Source organism: Gopherus flavomarginatus, chromosome 1 (genome assembly GCF_025201925.1).
Source record: "Gopherus flavomarginatus isolate rGopFla2 chromosome 1, rGopFla2.mat.asm, whole genome shotgun sequence".
Classification (NCBI taxonomy): domain Eukaryota; kingdom Metazoa; phylum Chordata; order Testudines; family Testudinidae; genus Gopherus; species Gopherus flavomarginatus.
The window spans coordinates 311,990,039-312,007,337 of NC_066617.1; the positions used below are offsets into that span (position 1 = coordinate 311,990,039).

The window sequence follows — 17,299 nt, forward strand, 5'->3', positions numbered from 1 at the left end:
GTGTGAACTCCACATTAGGGTAACTGTGAGGACCAGACAGACATTCTGTTGATGATTGATCTAACACCTTAGGTATTACTCTAGTATTTGGTTTACTCTCTCTAGCTGGCCGTTCACTTGGGAGTGGTAGGCAAAAGAGGAGCAAGAGTGAGCCCCTAATATTTGGAGGGCTTGATGCCAGAAAGAGTAGATCAGTTGTGGACTGCAATTGGAAGGGATGTGATCCAGGAGCCCATGAAAGTGGACAATCTGGTTAACCCATAGCTGGGTGGTTTCCTTGGAAGAGAGGGCAGGTGGGTGCAGGGAATAAAATGAGCTGTCTTTGTGAAATGATCCACAACTCTCAAAATTGTCATATACTCCTTGGACTCAAGTAGCTCCATGATGAAGTATAGAGCAATAGCCTTGCAGAATCTAGGGGGAGTCTCTAGAGAGTTGAAAGAGTCTGAGGGGTTTACTGCGCAACATCTTGGTGTGGGTGGATACATTGTAGGATGCAACACATTCCGTTGTTATTGCTCTCATTCAGGGCCACCAAAAGGAACAAGATGCTAAATACTGGGTCTTAGAGTGAGTGGAAATGCCCCACCCAGGGGGAATTGTGGCACAGTTGCAACTTGTGGAAGTCCAGCGGAAACGTATATATATTCCTTTGTGAAAGTTAGTCCATTCCAGGTGTCGTGTGATTCCGTTTATAGCTTTATGTTTGTCAGTGGGAGTCCCTGTGATAGTTGTGACCTGGATTAGGACAAGCCAGAGATTATGGGCCTATTGGAGGAGTGGATGGGTGAGGTTTGCGGCCTGCAATGTGCAGGAGGTTAGACTAGATGATCATGACAGTCCCTTCTGGCCTAAAAGTCTATGAGTCTCTGAGATGGGGTGGCCTAGAAGCAAAGGTTGAGGTGTCGTCATTGTTCCTTTCCTTCAAGGTTAAGTTATTGACAAGCCTGGTCTACTGGCATCAGTGCAGTGTGCTGAGCAGGGTTTAACAGTAGGGGCCATGGGCTAGGTGGCTGTGACAACCCTCTTTTCCTGCCGTTCACACGAACAATTGTCGATCTAAATAGTGAGGTCAATGAAGGCATCCACACCTGTTGGGTTTCTACTTGGGCCAGCTTGTCCTTAACCTCCTCCTGTAGGCCTCATCGGATTTGTTATAGCTGGGCCACTTTGTTCCACTCAGTGTCTGGTATGAGTTGACAGAAATGCACCACGTAGGAGGCAGCTGTGCCTTGCCCTCACTGGAGTTTTCATGGGGAAGACTTGGTCGAGTAGGCACAACAGGGGTTGTCAAAGATAGTCAAGCTCGACCCTAGGAAGGCATTCCAGTTGGCTTATACTAGACTGTCACCTCTAGTAAATGGAAGGCCTAGGCCTATGCTTCCCCAGTCAACAGGCTAATTACCAGCCTACCTTGGCCTCCTTGGAAAAGTAAACTTGTAGGTGAAGTAGGAACAGGAAGCAGCAATGGTTCATGAAACCTTGGACTCTCTGATGGTTCTGGCAGCGGAATCACAGGTCTTGGATCAAAGGGCAATGCTGCAGGCCAGGTCCAAAATATAGATTTCTCAGTGCGAAGCTGAAGTACTTGTTCCTGTAACATCTGGTTCTTGGTTGTCAGCTGTGTAATTTGGGTCTGCATCGCTTGGTTGTCTGCCTGTTGGCAGGCTACCCGCTTTGGTGATTCTGGCACCTGTGTAGTGGGAGAGCTCTTCTGCTTGCATCTTTCCCAGAAGAGTCAACTCTAGGAGGCTAAAGGTCCATGCAAACTGTTAGGGATTGGAATGTGGACAGTCTGACCTAGTGGTCTGAGCAGGAGTCAGGAGCCAGAAAACAGAGCCTAGGGTCAGAACCAGAGGCAGACACCAGATTCCAGAGTCAAGGATCAAGCTGGAATCAGAGCCAGGAATCGGAGCCAAAGGTCAGAACTGGACTCAGAGGCTGAATACCAGGGCCAAGGGTCAGATCTGGAGTGTAAGAACAGGGGCAGGGATCAGGAACACAGCAAGAAGGCAATAACCAGTCAGGGAATCAGGGCTCAGGAGTCAGGTGAGAAGGCAGGGTCCAGTGTAGCAGCCAGCTAGGGACTCACCCAGTTGCCCAGACAACTTCCTGTGCCTCTTTCTGGCTTAAATAGCAGAGCCAGACCCAACCATGGAGGCACACACTCCTCCAGTCAGGACTCCGGGGGGTGATGCCTCTGGTGGGTCTAGGCTCCATTAAACACTCAGCCTAGCAGCTACTAGCATACTGCTGGATCATAGCTGGGCTATCAGGGTTGCCTGTGGACCTGGGTTCGAGAACCAGTGATTTCCCCATGCTATGCTTCTGTGCAGAGGAATAAGGGGGGGGATAAGACTCTTTTTTGACTTCCTGAGTGGGAACTAGGGGCCTGAGGCAGGGGCTGTGAACCAGTACTGTCCTCCCTGCTCAGAAGTGGCTAGGGGAAGTCTACTTTTTATAATGCCAATCATACCTAAATGTATCATAAAAAAAGTTCTTCTGCTCTACCAACACATCACACGATGGGATGTATCATGACATAATTAAATGTACCATGGGATTATATTCCTTTCAAAATCTTTACTATACAGTTAGGGCCAGATTCTGCAACCCTTACTCGCATTGAGTTGCACTTGATCCCATCAGCATTCCCTTTTCAATCAAAAGAACTAAACACACAAAGGGCCACATTCTGCTATCCTTACAGCCTTACTCCATGCCTTACCATGCAAACAGTCTCACTGAAGTCACTGGGCCCACTCAGAGAGTGAGGTATTACTCAAAACGAGCAAGGGAGCAGAATCTGGTCAGGAGCAAGTTACTACTCACGATGAATATGGGTGGCAGAATCTAGCCTTTCTAATCTATATTGTACATCCCACAGCACATTTCCATTACAAAACAAACAAAGCAGTAAAGTGTCCATAAAGGGTGATGATATGGAGTGGTGGATTATATAATGATGTACAATGCCAGCATACAAGTCTACATATATTGAGTCCCATGAGTTTGTTTTAAAATCTGTTTGTGTTAGTTGCACAAGCATACAGTACTTATCGCATCATTAGCACATACATCACTGAAAGGAAAAGCCTTAAATTTTGACTTATAGGCTGTTTTATTTAGAGAGGCTTTTCTCATCACTGTATATTTATTCTTCATTAAGGCAATTTTGCAGGCGGAAAGAATGTGCATTAAGGCAAAACTCACTTCTTTTGCATTTGAACTACACTAAAATGCACTTAATGAGCATAACAATGAATACCACATGCCAAAGAATAGATTCAGTGCAATGTATTTCATTCTAAACAGATAGGGCTAGATCCTCAGCTAGAGTAAAGTGACAGAGCTATGTTGAAGTCAATGTGAGCTATGCTTTTTTACCCCAGTTGAGGAAATGGGCCCCAGTTCCATAAAGCACTTAAGCATGTGCTTAATTAAGATAAGTACATGCTGAATTGTTTGCTTAATCTGGGCGTGGCCCCTTGAGTGCTCAGTATCATACCTTGTATTGTCTGCAAGCCTGGCCGAAGTTGTTAGCAGGGCTGAATTATTGTTTCATAAATGAATCTGTCACTATGTGAACTTATGTTCAGTTCACTCTGGTCCCAGCTGTATGGTTGCTACTACATGAGTAGAGCTCTCCTTAAGTTCTTTGGCACAGATTTCATTTTAAGGATGTTCTTGCTTTGTTTTAAAGGATGTCATGAAATAAAAATGAATGATCATCTTGCACAACATGGGCTGTGAAGGTCTCACGGAATTAGGATGCTCTTACGGCCAGCCTTTTATTCAATGATTAATGTCATATTCTGTAAGTAATATCACTGGGACTACTCGTGGTGTAAAGTACTACTTAGTCTGAATAAGGGCGCCACAATAGGGTCCTTAATTGGCACTTTTGTTGCCACAAGAGTTTCCCAACAAAGTGGACTTTACTATCACAGAAAAATAAACACTGATAAGGACACTATGCAGTACGTGCACTGGCTTAAGGAAATCTCTTTTGTAGGTCCAGGTACAAGCTGAAGGAAAGCGTAGCGTAAATGTCACAAGTGTGAGCACCCATAACAGAGTTAATGTAACATTTCACAATCCTGAAAAAGGTGTATAACCTGATCCTGCTCCCAAAACAAAAATGCCAGGTGACCTCCAGACAATGACCTGGACAGCCATTAATATCAGCACGTGTAAAGCTCGTGTTGTTTGGAAACATATTCAGGAAGCAGAAAAGGCTACATCTAGCAAAGGGGATAATGTGGCAAAGAAATCAAGCACATTGCTGTTCCATACAGAATATGGTAGATTGTTTTGCTGGATATGCATGTCATCTTTTGTATGATTTGGAACCTTGTCTAGCATTCATGCTTAGGTAAGTACCAAGTCTGCATATTTCCTTGATAGCTGAGTCTATGAGGAACATCAGGTCTGAGGGAGTCAGGGGGCATGTATCAGTCTTTTATGGCTTAAACTTTCTTCATTCCTTTTCCCATAAGGCAAGCGAACACAGTCATGACCATTTTGGGTTTTACTTCAACCAGGTCTTCTGGAAGGGCATAGACTCTTGCTCCAATTTTTCTTGCCATGGAGATGGCATATCTACATTGGGGGGAAAAATTAAAAGAAATGTAAGAAGCAACCTTAGTAATCAATTTGTTTAACAACTTCTTGTGCTTCATACAGATAAACAGTAGATTGGAGGTGAGTTCAACAGTGACAGAGAATCGGGAAGTGCGCAAGGTTTCAGATGAAAGATCATGAGTTTGGTTTGAACTATATTAAATTTAAGCGACAAAGAATCCCGTGGCACCTTATAGTCTAACAGACATATTGAAGCATAAGCATGCATCTGACAAAGTGGGTATTCACCCACGAAAGCTTATGCTCCAATACAACTGTTAGTCTATAAGGTGCCACAGGACTCTTTGTTGCTTTTTACAGATCCAGACTAACACGGCTACCCCTCTGATAATTAAATTTAAGGTGGTGGCAAGATGTCCAGATAGAGATGCTGGAGAGTGAATCCAAGATTCAATATTAGATGGCTGGAGATAGACCAGAAGTAGAAAGGTAGATTTGTGAGGTGTTGGCATATGGATAGTAGTACAGTTTTATGAGTTGATGAGTTCACCCAGATATAGAAGGTAGAGTGAGAAGAGGAGAGAACAGAGACCTGTGGGACTCACATGGGATATAGCAGAATGGAGGAAGATGACACACCAGAAGAAATGCAAAAAGAAGGCCAGGGAGAATAAGTGTTGGAAAAGTCAAGGGAGGATAAGCTGGGAAGCAGGAGAGAATGATCTGCAGTGTCAAAAGCAGCAGGAAAGGTCAAAGAAGATGAGAATGGCCTCGAGACCCTGAGATGTGGCAAGGAACAGGTTAGAGACCGAGGTATGAGCAGTTTCAGTGGAGCAGAGAGGTTGGAAGCCAAACCAGAAGGGACTGAAGATAGAGTTAGAGGTATGTGAGGCAACAATTGAAGACAGAGTATTCAATAAGCTTCTCTCTATCTACGGACTATTATGGCCCCCCATCACTATCATATCTGAGTGCCTCCAAACACTAGAGAAGAAGTGAATCCATTAGGCAATAGTTATAGGTGGGGTTAAAGGACAGGAGACAGCAAAGCACACATCTATTGTGAGAGGAAGGATTCAGAGGTGAGGGTGATATTCCTAGAATACTTCTTGGTTCCTATTTTAAATAAGTAAAGTTTATTAATGCTACAGAAAGAGAAAAATTCTCAGCCAGACCCTTCCCTGATTTATGCCTGCTGCAATCACTTTGATGTCAGTGAGGCTGTACAGGCAGAATTTGGTCCTTTATTGCCAGCTGGAGTTTTCCTTTGGTGAAGAGACTTGACAGATCAGGAAAGAAAGTGCTGAATTTCAAGTTTTAAAATGGAACTATATCTGTGATTAAGTCCACTCCTGTAGTATAGCAATTCCCATCCTGAGGCCCATGGGAGCACTGGTGACCTGCAGAGAACAGGCTGGTCAGATGGTGCTGGCTCTCACCCGTCCTTCCAGTCACTTCTACTGATGTCTAGGCACTTCACCACAAACATGCATCTGACGAAGTGGGTATTCACCCACGAAAGCTCATGCTCCAAAACGTCTGTTAGTCTATAAGGTGCCACAGGATTCTTTGCTGCTTTCACCACAAAGAATATAAAACCTACAAATCAGCTGGAAGCAAGAAGGAAGAGCCAACCTAGCTGCCTTTACCGGGGTGCTGCTACAGAGGAGGGAGATAGCAAACAGGAGCTGCCCTCAGGGCCTGGATTCACCAGTGGGACTGGAGCTGCCAGCCACCAGAGTGAGAAAGGGCTGGGGCAATAAGTTGAGGGCTGCAGAGGAGAAAGGAACTAAACAGCAAGGATGCATGTGAAGGAGAAGAGAAGTAGGTAACAGGGAAACGAGCATGAGAAGAGGGGGAGAAAGGGGCCATGTGAAGACAGACAAGTGCAGGAAGCAGTGAAAGGAACAGAACAGTTGGGAGGGGGAGATGAAATATTCATTAAAAGCAGACAGTGTGATTATCTTTTTTTCCAAAAGAACTAACATAGTGTAATGTAACCCTAGTGTCCCATGGCATGCACATACTTAGCATTATTAAGTTTCTCTTCCTCATTCAAATCCTCTGTTTTCAGAAGGTCGTATTTGATGGAACCTGGCTGAATGGCATCAATGAGATCCAGGACTGGCATGCTTGTGCTGATTTTGCTGTCCTGCACAGAGGGAAAATACAGTTGGATACAAACACAATCGACACATGTCCTACAAAGCCATAATCATGGCTCAGGGACAGTGGATGGATCATTCAAATGACATACTGTTTAGAACTTTGCAACAAGCAGCACAGCGGGTGCTGAGACATGGAATGAATCACCAGGATTCCACCTTGTCCCTCCAACCAGCCAGGAGGTGGGCAGAAGAAGAGAAAGGTGACATGGAGTCAAAAGGAGCTGCAATGTCCACACAATAACCCTGGTATGGTTATCTTGCTGCTGCATTGCAATATACGTGTCACAATGTTATTATATCTGTAGCAGGGGCGCCAGAACAGGAGGAGGCAAGCCCTCTGCCCTTCCTCTTCTCCTTGAGGCCCCACCCCCGGCCAGCAAGAAGCTGGAGCCTGGCCAAGGTAAGAGTGGCCCAGGGAGCCCGGGCAGCTGTGGGGGGAGCCAGGGACCCTCCACCTGCCTGGGACTGGGCAACCCGAGAGCAGCCCCTGGCCCATGTCCGCCCAAGGCAGATGGAAGGTCTGCAGCTCCCTGCACCTGCCCTGGTGGCTCTTACCATAGCCTGGCTTCAGTTCTTCAGCCCCCAAGACCCCACCCCCAGGCCAGGCTGTAAGCTGGAGCTGGGTCGGGTTAAGAGCCACCCAGGCAGCTGTGGGGAGCCACGGAATCTCCACCTGCCCTGAGCAGAGGGCCCGGGGGGCAGGAACATGGGCTGGGGGTTGCTCTTGGGTCCCCCCACCTTGGGCAGTTGGAGAGGCCTGGGCTTCCTGACCCAGCTACAGCTTTTGGCCTGGCTGGGGGCCTGGGGGCTCAGAGAGAAAGGAGGAGTGGGGCCATGGAGGGGGTGGGGCTTTGTCTCCCCCACCCCCAACCAACACACACACTTTTTGGAAGAATCCATTGCCCCTGATCTACAGGCAATGATTTTATGTCACAAAAATTGAATGCCATGAACAACTATGACCACAGAATGCCAAGCCATTGTGTGAGACAAGGTGGGTGAGGTAACATTTTTAATTGGACCAACTTCTGCGGGTGAGAGAGTTGAGCTTTCGAGCCACACAGAGCTCTTCCTCAGGTCTGGGAAAGGAATTCCCAGCCTCACCAGACTCCTCTCCCAGACCTGAAGAAGAGCTCTTGTGGCTTGAAAGCTCTTCTCCCTCCTCAACAGAAGTTGGTCCAGTAAAAGATGTTACCTCACCCACCTTGTCTGTAATATCCTGGCACCGACACACTACAACTGCACTATATAAGACATTACTGTACAATTCACTGGCTCACTATAACCCCATTCACTGATGAAGTGACTTTCCAGCTGTGTGAGGCTGATGACGACTGACAGAAATTAAAACTCTCATTATCACCTCACTTGGCATAAAGGTCCCTTCAGGATGGATCCAAGCAGGATATAAAGCTTCAGGTTTTGAATGTCATAAATGCAGTAATTTAAAAAAAAAAAAGCTTTTTTTGCTTGAACTAGAGATGAGTCTGAACCGAACCCCTAGATCTGAACATCCCTTGAAAATGCAGTGAAAAATAAACAACAGTACACACATGTAACAACCCGGGGTCCCAAAACAGAGACTTATCATGAAATACTGTACCTTGAAACTACTGATGACTGAACTTTTTCCAGCTTCAGTCAGTGTTTCATTTACCCAGTTGACAATGGTGTCGTCATTGACCTTCTGTCCACCACCAATATCTTCCAGGATACTCAGAGTGTACCTTAACACAGAGGACAAAATGCTGTCTGCTCCTTCATGCTTTATAAAAAGCTTGGCATTGTAGCATAGTGTATCTGTGAAACCTGACAAGGGCCAAATGCTGCAGTCTTCACTCACACCCGATTCTGTTCCCCCATGTTATGTTAACTTATACAAACTACAGGGCTGATTCTCATTTACACTATGCCCCCTTAACACTGCTCTGGCAACATCAAGGGGCTTCAGAATAGGTACAAATTACATTTACTCTCATGTTAAGGCCCTTTTATATGGCATGAGTGGTGCAAAGAGACCATAGTGTAAAGGTGACTCAGGCCCAAAGTATCTAAAAATAATAATAGATGTGTCGATTTTAGCACCAGAAAGGACCATTGTGATCATCTAATCTGACTTGCTACATAACATGGGCCATAGAACCTCACCCTGAGATTCCTGCATCAAGCCAAACACTTCAGTTTGAGCTAGAGCCTAACTTTCAGAAAAACACCCAGTCTTGACTTACAGACTGTAAGGGATGGAAAATCCATGACATCCTTAAAGGATCTGACAAGGTGTTTCCATAACAGAAAGCAACTACTGTTTGAGCCCTTGACCTTCCAATGTCTTCTCTCTCTCCTTTCTTGGTGCAAAGACCTGCCTTTTAATTATTGTCTGTGAAGGGCCAGGAACACTTATGGTGCAATACAGACAATAGGAATAATAATAATGGTATTGATCCTCCTGTGCAGTGGTGAGTGCTGGCACCCCATTTCCATGGAATCTCTCCATACCAGAATAGCACTAGGTATGTGTTCAACTAGCATACCTTCTCATTAACTGCCAGATCAAGGCAAGGGTTAGCGTGTGATTTCCTTCATTGAGATCCTGCCCAGCAATTCCAACGAGGGAAAACTTGGCTTGATTCTTTCCCAGATCCACTGCGTAGTTGCAGTTTTCAAGCTGTTAATGACAGAGTAAGTTAGTGTGTTTTGTAAATATGAAAGAGTTGCTGTTCAGGGCATTCATGCTATCTTTAATTGTTACAGGGAATTTGGGCCATATCCCGCCAATGGCTCCAGGCAGGCAGCTCCATCCAATGGAGTTCAATGTGGGTACAAGGGTTTGGCCATATTTAGGATCTGGCCCCTAGATACTATGAGGATAAGCAACTTAGATAAATCTAACATAGTAATGCTATTGTGTATCATCAGAGCCTAAATGCCATCATGTAGACCAGGAAATATGGAGACACAGCATACAGAGTGATTGTGTGGGACAATAACTGAGGTTTTCAGTCCCTAAGTATTAATATTTTAGCTCCTTTGGTCACCTTATGCTGCTTCACTCACTAATAGTATGGGAATGTTCTGGACCAAAATTCCTCACTGTGATAGCTGGGACAAAGCTGGGTAGTTAGTGGAGATTCAGAGGGGAACTCTTAGCCAGCTTGTCAGGTATCTGTCTCAGGAATGTTTAAAATCTGCTTATTTCTTTCATGTGGTGGAGGTGACCTGGAGGGCTGGAATTAATGTGGGTGTCACATGACTAATCATGGACATATATCGGGACTTGTGATTAGAGCGAATTGGATAGCGGGAAAAATTATTCACTAATACATTTTTAAAGACCGATAGAAAAATGTCAAGTATCTTGATATCACAAAAAATGTTTGACCATCCATCCAGCTGGTGAAACATTGTTGAATTTATTAGAAAACTCATGAAAAGTAGACACTGATTAGACTAACAAAACATAATTTGGTTGGATCTACTTAAGAACAATGTTTGCTGGCACATGCAAGTCCCTACACAGACATTTTTAAGCACAATCATCTGTCACATGCAGATGCTACATGCTATTGTTTGCACTTGAAAGAATACAGATGCAAATGTCTGCAGGTGCAAAATTACATACACACAAAAGGAGGTCAGATTGAGAATACTTTGAAAATGTAACCCACAGTAACAAAGGCAAATCAGATTTACACTTTGTAATTTGTTGGTTAAGGACTCAGTTCCATTTTCAAACATGTGCATAGTCAATCTGTAATGAAGGGGGCTATGTATGGGTCTATTGCTCTCTATGGGTTTGTCTACACTGGCCCGCTAAATCAGCCCCACTGCAATCAATGCAGCAGCGTCAATTTAGTGGGTCTAGTGAAGATGCGATAAGTCGATGGGAGATCGCTCCCCCTGAGAGATGCAAGAGTTAGGTTGATGTAAGCTTTTTTCACCCCCTCCCACCTCCCCGGGCAATGTAACTTACATCGACTTAAGCAGTAGTGTAGACGAAATGGAATAGATATCCTCATAAGAACCATGCCTATTTTTTTACCTTTTTCATGTTACCACCCAGCTTAGGATATGGTGGTTTGTTCACTCTGCTCCAGTCTACCGGCACTTTAATCTTTTCATAAAGTTGGAAGATAACCATGGCATCTGACAGGTCACTGAAACAAATGAAACATATTGTGGCTTATAATGTGAGCAAGGAATCCAGTTAATTTAGCTGGGAATTGCTCCTGCTTTGAGTAGGGGGTTGGACTAGATGACCTCCTGAGGTCCCTTCCAACCCTGATGTTCTATGATTCTATAATTCTAATTTAAGCATTAGCAGAATGAGTCACATTTTCCTAAAGAATGAAAAAGAGACATCTGTTTTCATAAGGACTAGCAATGTGTTCATGTTTTCTAGAAACATTTTTTTCTTAAGACATAGATCACATTAGTCATCTAAAGGAAGGTTAACTTTCCTTACCTATATAAATGATTGACACGGGGACTAACACCCAAGGAGTTCATCCAGTTCCTAAACGTCCTCTCTTCCCTTGTTTCACCTAAAATAACAATATCAATCAACAGATCCTCAAGACAACACTTCAGTGAAATAAAATTTTTACAACAAGGAAAATATAAATGCAGATTTTACTGTATACTAAAATGACATGTAGAATGAGATATCAACAGGCAGTGAAATACGAGAGTACAGAACAGTAGGTAATGTTCTGTACATAACATATGCACTGTCATATTTGAGCAGATTGTTCTCAAACTTACTTAAGAAATTAAACTTTAGTCGGTGTCAAATCATGAGACATTTCAGCATGAGCTTTGTGAGAAAGTTAGAAGCAACTGAAAATTCAGATTTATGATGAGTTGCCATCTGCAGTCACACCACATAAGAGATTGATCTTGTATGGAGCTGAGCATTCTTCCTCAATCCAGAAAAGCACTTACTTAACTTTAAGCACACAAAAAAAATCTCATTGATTTCAATAGGACTACTCATAAGAACATATAAGATATAAGAACGGCCATACTGGGTGAGACCAATGGTCCATGTAGCTCAATGTCCTGTCTTCTGACAGTGGCCAATGCTAGGTGCCCCAGAGGGAATAAGCAAAACAGGTAATCATCAGGTGATCCATCCCATGTTGCCCATTCCCATCTTCTGGCAAACAGAGGTTAGGGACACTTCAGAGCATGGTTTTGCGTCCCTGCCCATCCTGGCTAATAGCCATTTTTGGACCTATCCTCCATGAACTTATCTTGTTCTTTTTTGAACCCTGTTATAGTCTTGGCCTTCACAGCATCCTCTGGCAAAGAGTTCCACAGGTTGACTGTGCAGTGTCTGAAGAAATGCATATGCTTATGCTTAGTTTTGAGCACACAATTTAGGTATTTTGCTGCATTGGGCTAGAAAGATCAGCACTTTGCAAAACTCTGCTGCTACTGCAGACTGGTGAAATTGCATTTAAAGAACTCCTTAGTTGTTGTTGCGGCTGTTGTTGTCAGCTACACAACACTATTGAATAGAAGTGTCACACTGAGCATGTGCAAAAGCCTGTTTTTCACTGATTATAATTTACCTATATTTTAGAATTCTTCAAAAAGCTATCAGTGACTGTTGTTGACTGAAGTCTAGACACGTGCAGTTTAAAGTTTTGCATTCAGATGTTTGTGAGTTATTTGTGCACAGAAAAAGTCTCTAAAATATTAGCAAAGACAGGAAATTATACTTTTTTTCTGCTCATTTAACTTTAAAACCTCCAAGCAGAACCTCCTCCTAGAAAAATTCAACTTTGGGCTGAGACCAAGCAGGAAGTTTCAGTCCCAACAAAAGTTTTTTAAGAGGTTTACATGCAAAGGAAATAAGTTTATAATGGACATTTCCAATTTGTCATATTGGATAAAAGAACTAGGGTCAGCTCACTATAAATGTAAAGCCACACAGATATTGAAGTCATTCAAGTCAATAAGCTTAGGTGGCTCGAGTGCCACAGAAGACAAGAACTCATTTTGCTTAGAAAGGAGATCTGATGTGAACAAAGCAAACTGTGCCTTTCTCATAATAACTCCATAAGAGATTTGTCTAGACAAGAGTTTTTGCTCTTATTTTAACTTAACTGTTTGCTAGTTAAATCAAGTTAACTGACAAATACAATTGTAAATGTTACTCCAAACATCCCATAAATTTTCATTCCAGGACACAAAACTGGAACAATCATTTGTGGAGTGCCTAGCGTAGCATTTGCAATCGTGTTTGTTAACTTGAGTTAACTGGCAATCATAGAATTGTAGGACTGGAAGGGACCTCAAGTGGTCATCTAGTCCAGTACCCTGCACTCATGGCAGGACTAAGTATTATCTAGACCCTGACAGGTGTTTGTTCAACCTGCTCTTAGAAATCTCCAGTGATGGAGATTCCATAACCTTCCTAGGCAATTAACTCTAATTTAAAGAGGACCCCAAATTCTAGTCTAGACAAACCAAGGAGGCTTAAAGCTACAGTGCATTCAAACAAATATACTCACAGTGAAGGGAACCAACTATAACCAAAGACACATGCAAGTAACATGCAGCAATATCCCATCCTCAAACCTGCCTTAGCTAATGTTGCAGTAAGTACATATCAGGAGAAAGTTGAGCTAACCGCTGAATTACCCAACCAGGTCTCAGTTACATGTTAAAGTCAGAGGCCTCGGCTGGATGCCAATTCTTATTTGTATTTTCCTTACCTTCAATAGAACTCCAGTCAATGTCCTGGTTCTCTGGTTTTTGGAGGGCAGGATATCTGTTAAATAGGTTGGCAATGAAAGCCAAGTTTAACTTGGGGTTGCCACGGACTACATCTGTGGCAGTAACAAACTGCCGGCAGCCCAATCTCTCTGCTTGCTGCAACATGCACTCTGCCCTCTGGATGTCATCCTTCTCCTAATAGATATCAAATGCGTCAGTCAGCAAAAACATGAAAACATGTTGACATCCAATAGCACTGAAATATCACACTCATAATACACATGAACGTGCTGTCCCTTTTCATACTGATGCTGTAAAAACTACAACACATTCTTGTTTAAATCCATAACATTTTTCTTTTCCACATTACAAATCGCATGTCAATATCTGCAAATTGTTTTTAACTAAAATCAATGTGCTACATCATGCGACATTAAAATGAATGTTTAAGATAAATCTTATCACATAGGATAAGCTTGAGAAATAACCAGAAAAATGTATGTAAACATATATTGGCAAAGTATTGCTAATGTGTCTAGCTGGTTCCTTGGCTTTTAAAGCTTCTGTGATAACTGATGCTGGAAGATAGTTTGTTATCATTAGTACAATCTAACCTAAAACATATCAATTTAATTCTGCATTTTTGGTTTTTGAATGCAAGATTACACTCCAATGATTAAATCTACTTTGCTTGTTTAGGTATTACAGTGCATCACAATGCTTCCAAGGTTCTAGGAATGTGAGTATATAAGTGCGTATCATCTTACCCTTAATCCTGTCATGTCAATTGCAATAGCTGGAATACCTTCTTCATTTCCCTTTGGGGCAACTTGGTCCAGCAAATGGTAATAAGCTTTCGAGTCCTGCAACAGACCACGAAATTAAAGGGGGGAAAAGCTACATCTAAAGCCAGGTTCTGCATGCCAATACCTTACCTCCCACAAACAATGAGCAAGCATGCTTTGTTTTTATTATGTCAACCATTTGACAACATAATTAAATTAATCAAGCTGAAAGCATTTAACAGTTTCCATTGTATGTCTTCTGGTTTACATATCTGTTTGTTTCATAAAGTAATTAAAATGTTAAATATGGAAAAGCTGGAAGCATTAGACACAATACTGCATGTTCCATTTCGGAAAAAAGGATAGAATTGATTTAATATGAACATATTAAATTAGAGATATGAAAAATATACCTTTATAAGGCTGTAGAAGTCAGTCAGCTAAAGGTTTAGTGAAAGAACAGACAGAAGGAGGAAGCAGAAGTTTAAAACAGAGTTTAAAGAAACGTTGAAATGGTCACAAAGTAGAAAGTAAAGTTTTCAAGGACAGACATTAAAGCTGACACCAGTTAACAGGGACGGCTCAAGTCATCAGTGCACCAAGCTCGTGCCTGGGGCAGCAAGCCGCGGGGGGCAGGCTGCTGGTCACTGTGAGGGCAGCAGTCAGGCTGCCTTCGGTGGCATGCCTGCGGGAAGTCTGCCGGTCCCGCGGTTTCGGCAGCAATTCAGCAGGGGGGATGCTGAAGGTGTGGGACCAGCAGACCTCCTACAGGTGCACCGCCGAATCTGCGTTACCAGCAGACATCTCACAGGCACGTCACCGAAAGCCGCCTGCCTACCGTGCTTGGGGCAGCAAAATACATAGAGCCGCCCCTGCCAGTTAACAAACATTTTTCCAGGAAAAGGCTAGAACAAGACAAAGATTTCACATGCTGTTTACTTTCATGTTTACAAAGCATAGTGTTGGTTCCATGTATAAAAAAAATTAATCTCACGTCAGAAATCATCCTAAACATAAATACAGCCCTTCAAATAAAGATTCAGATTAAAAAAAAAAAAAAAGACCAAGACATTGTTACTATTTAAATACATGGGAAAAGGCTCCAGGTGATATCCTGCAAACCTTTACTGCCGAGATTTCTCTTATTTTCATAAGTAATTCCACTGAAGTTTCCAGATTTCTACCCAAATACTTCCTTGTAAGCATATATTCATTGTATAACATATGTATTTATAAAAGAGGCAAAGTTGATTAGAAGTATTAAATAGTTACATAGGCTGAAATCCTGGCCCTGTTGAAGTCAATGCATACTTTATATTTTCCAACATTGATGTGACATAAATCATTGTTTAGATTTAATTAGCTACATTAGATAACTCTCCAGCCTATGTAAGGGTGAGGGTCCCACAGCCCTTCTCCAGGAAAAATATCTATTGAGTTCAGTGGAAATTTTATGCATGAGGTGACTGCAGAATTGGGCTCAAAATCTTTCATATTTTCTTCCCACTCTTATTTGTTATTGGGTGGCTAGGCCAAGCCTCTGTCTGTGTTGCAATATCCAGACTGCTATTTTTCGCATGCTAATGCAAGCGCTGCCAACACAACTCTGTCTACCCCAGACTGGGAGGCTCACCCCCAGCTGCAGTGTAGACATACCCTAAAGCCCTAAGCCTGGAAACACTCTACCCATGTGGTTAACTTTAATCATGTGAGTAGTCGTACTGAATTGAATGAGACTATTTACAAGCTTAAAGTTAAGCACACACATACGTGTTTTCAGGATTGCAGCCTAAGCCATCACCTCCAGCTGAACAAGCTCAGTCCAGAGGAGAAAGCCGAAGCTTGGGGTTGTTATTTTTGCTGTAGCTGATCCGTGTTTCTCATACCTTGATGTCTGTGCTGAAGTTATTGATTTTGTTGCATCCAGCATTCTCCAGGTGATAGTTAGCCCACCTCAGCAGCAGTTCCTCTGGGGATAATTTCATCAGATCCTCTAGACTCTCTCCTTCACGCAGAAGGGCAATCAGAGCTGGGCAAGCACAAAATTGAAAGAAAAATAAATACCATGCATGGAAATATTTGTGCTCTTAATTTATCCTTCTTAACTTCCTTTACTGAGCAAGGGCCTGATCCGTGTCTGACCGAAGAAAATGGGGGAGATCAGTGTGTTTACATATTTGAGAGGCTCAAGTAAAACGAAAGCTGTCCCCTGAGCCTACAGTTATTTTATTGTTAAGGAATTAATTTGTTGTTAGAGATGTTACAGCCATTTTGCTCTGTTCTGGGCAGTGTTTTGTATAACCGTAGTATCACAGAATTGTAAACCCAGCTTCCTCCGTCCATGCTCAAATAAAAAATGTTATTCTACTGGCAGATTTACATTTTGGCTTTTTTAATTTTGTTTTTCTATTTCACATGCCATACATTCTCAAATGTGTTTGGTTTTCATTTTATATTAAGGAGCTACATTTTACACAGACAAAAAATACAACACAATGTATTAGAGCATTGTTCATTCACAAGTGACACAGAATGCTTTCCAGCTTTTTGCACACTAAACATGCAAAGAAAAGCAACATCTGTAGCTTACAGTGTATTGTCTCATGCATGTAACATCTATAGATGTCGCCGGGCAGTGGTGAAGTGGGGTACAAAGGCTAAGTTTCAGGAAGAATGAAGAGCATCAGTATGGAGAGCAAGGCGGTTTAGAAAGTAGGGTATGAATAGTCCAGAAATTCCCAGCTGTGGTTTATGGATCACTGGTAGTCTCTGGAGCAATGGCTGGTGATTTACAGATCTGGCTGGTCACCTGGGGCTGGCTCCCTCCTTTATTTCCATCTGTTTCTACAAGTGGCCAGGTTCTTCATTGCAAGGAAAGCCTGGAGGCCTTTAAAGACAGCTGGGAACAAGGAAGAAGAGTGAGCTTTGCTGCCTCTTCTAGATACCATCACTGTATAATAAGTGAAAGAGAGGAAAATGGAGCCATTCTCTGCAACTGGAGATGCCAGTGGGACTGCCAGCCCTCAGCAGGACAGCAGT

The 17,299-nt window shown here is 42.9% G+C and overlaps 1 protein-coding gene across 1 annotated transcript in view; it reads right to left on the bottom strand.

Moving 5' to 3' along the window:
• Window positions 1-3,097: 3,097 nt before the first annotated feature.
• Window positions 3,098-17,299, bottom strand: part of LCP1 (lymphocyte cytosolic protein 1) — a 43,568-nt gene continuing 29,366 nt past the window's right edge. The window contains 9 exon segments of the mRNA XM_050948530.1: window positions 3,098-4,602; window positions 6,612-6,736; window positions 8,356-8,479; window positions 9,284-9,417; window positions 10,792-10,906; window positions 11,215-11,293; window positions 13,475-13,670; window positions 14,243-14,338; window positions 16,147-16,289. Coding sequence (XP_050804487.1) covers window positions 4,470-4,602; window positions 6,612-6,736; window positions 8,356-8,479; window positions 9,284-9,417; window positions 10,792-10,906; window positions 11,215-11,293; window positions 13,475-13,670; window positions 14,243-14,338; window positions 16,147-16,289 — 1,145 coding nt within the window. The 3' untranslated portion in view covers window positions 3,098-4,469.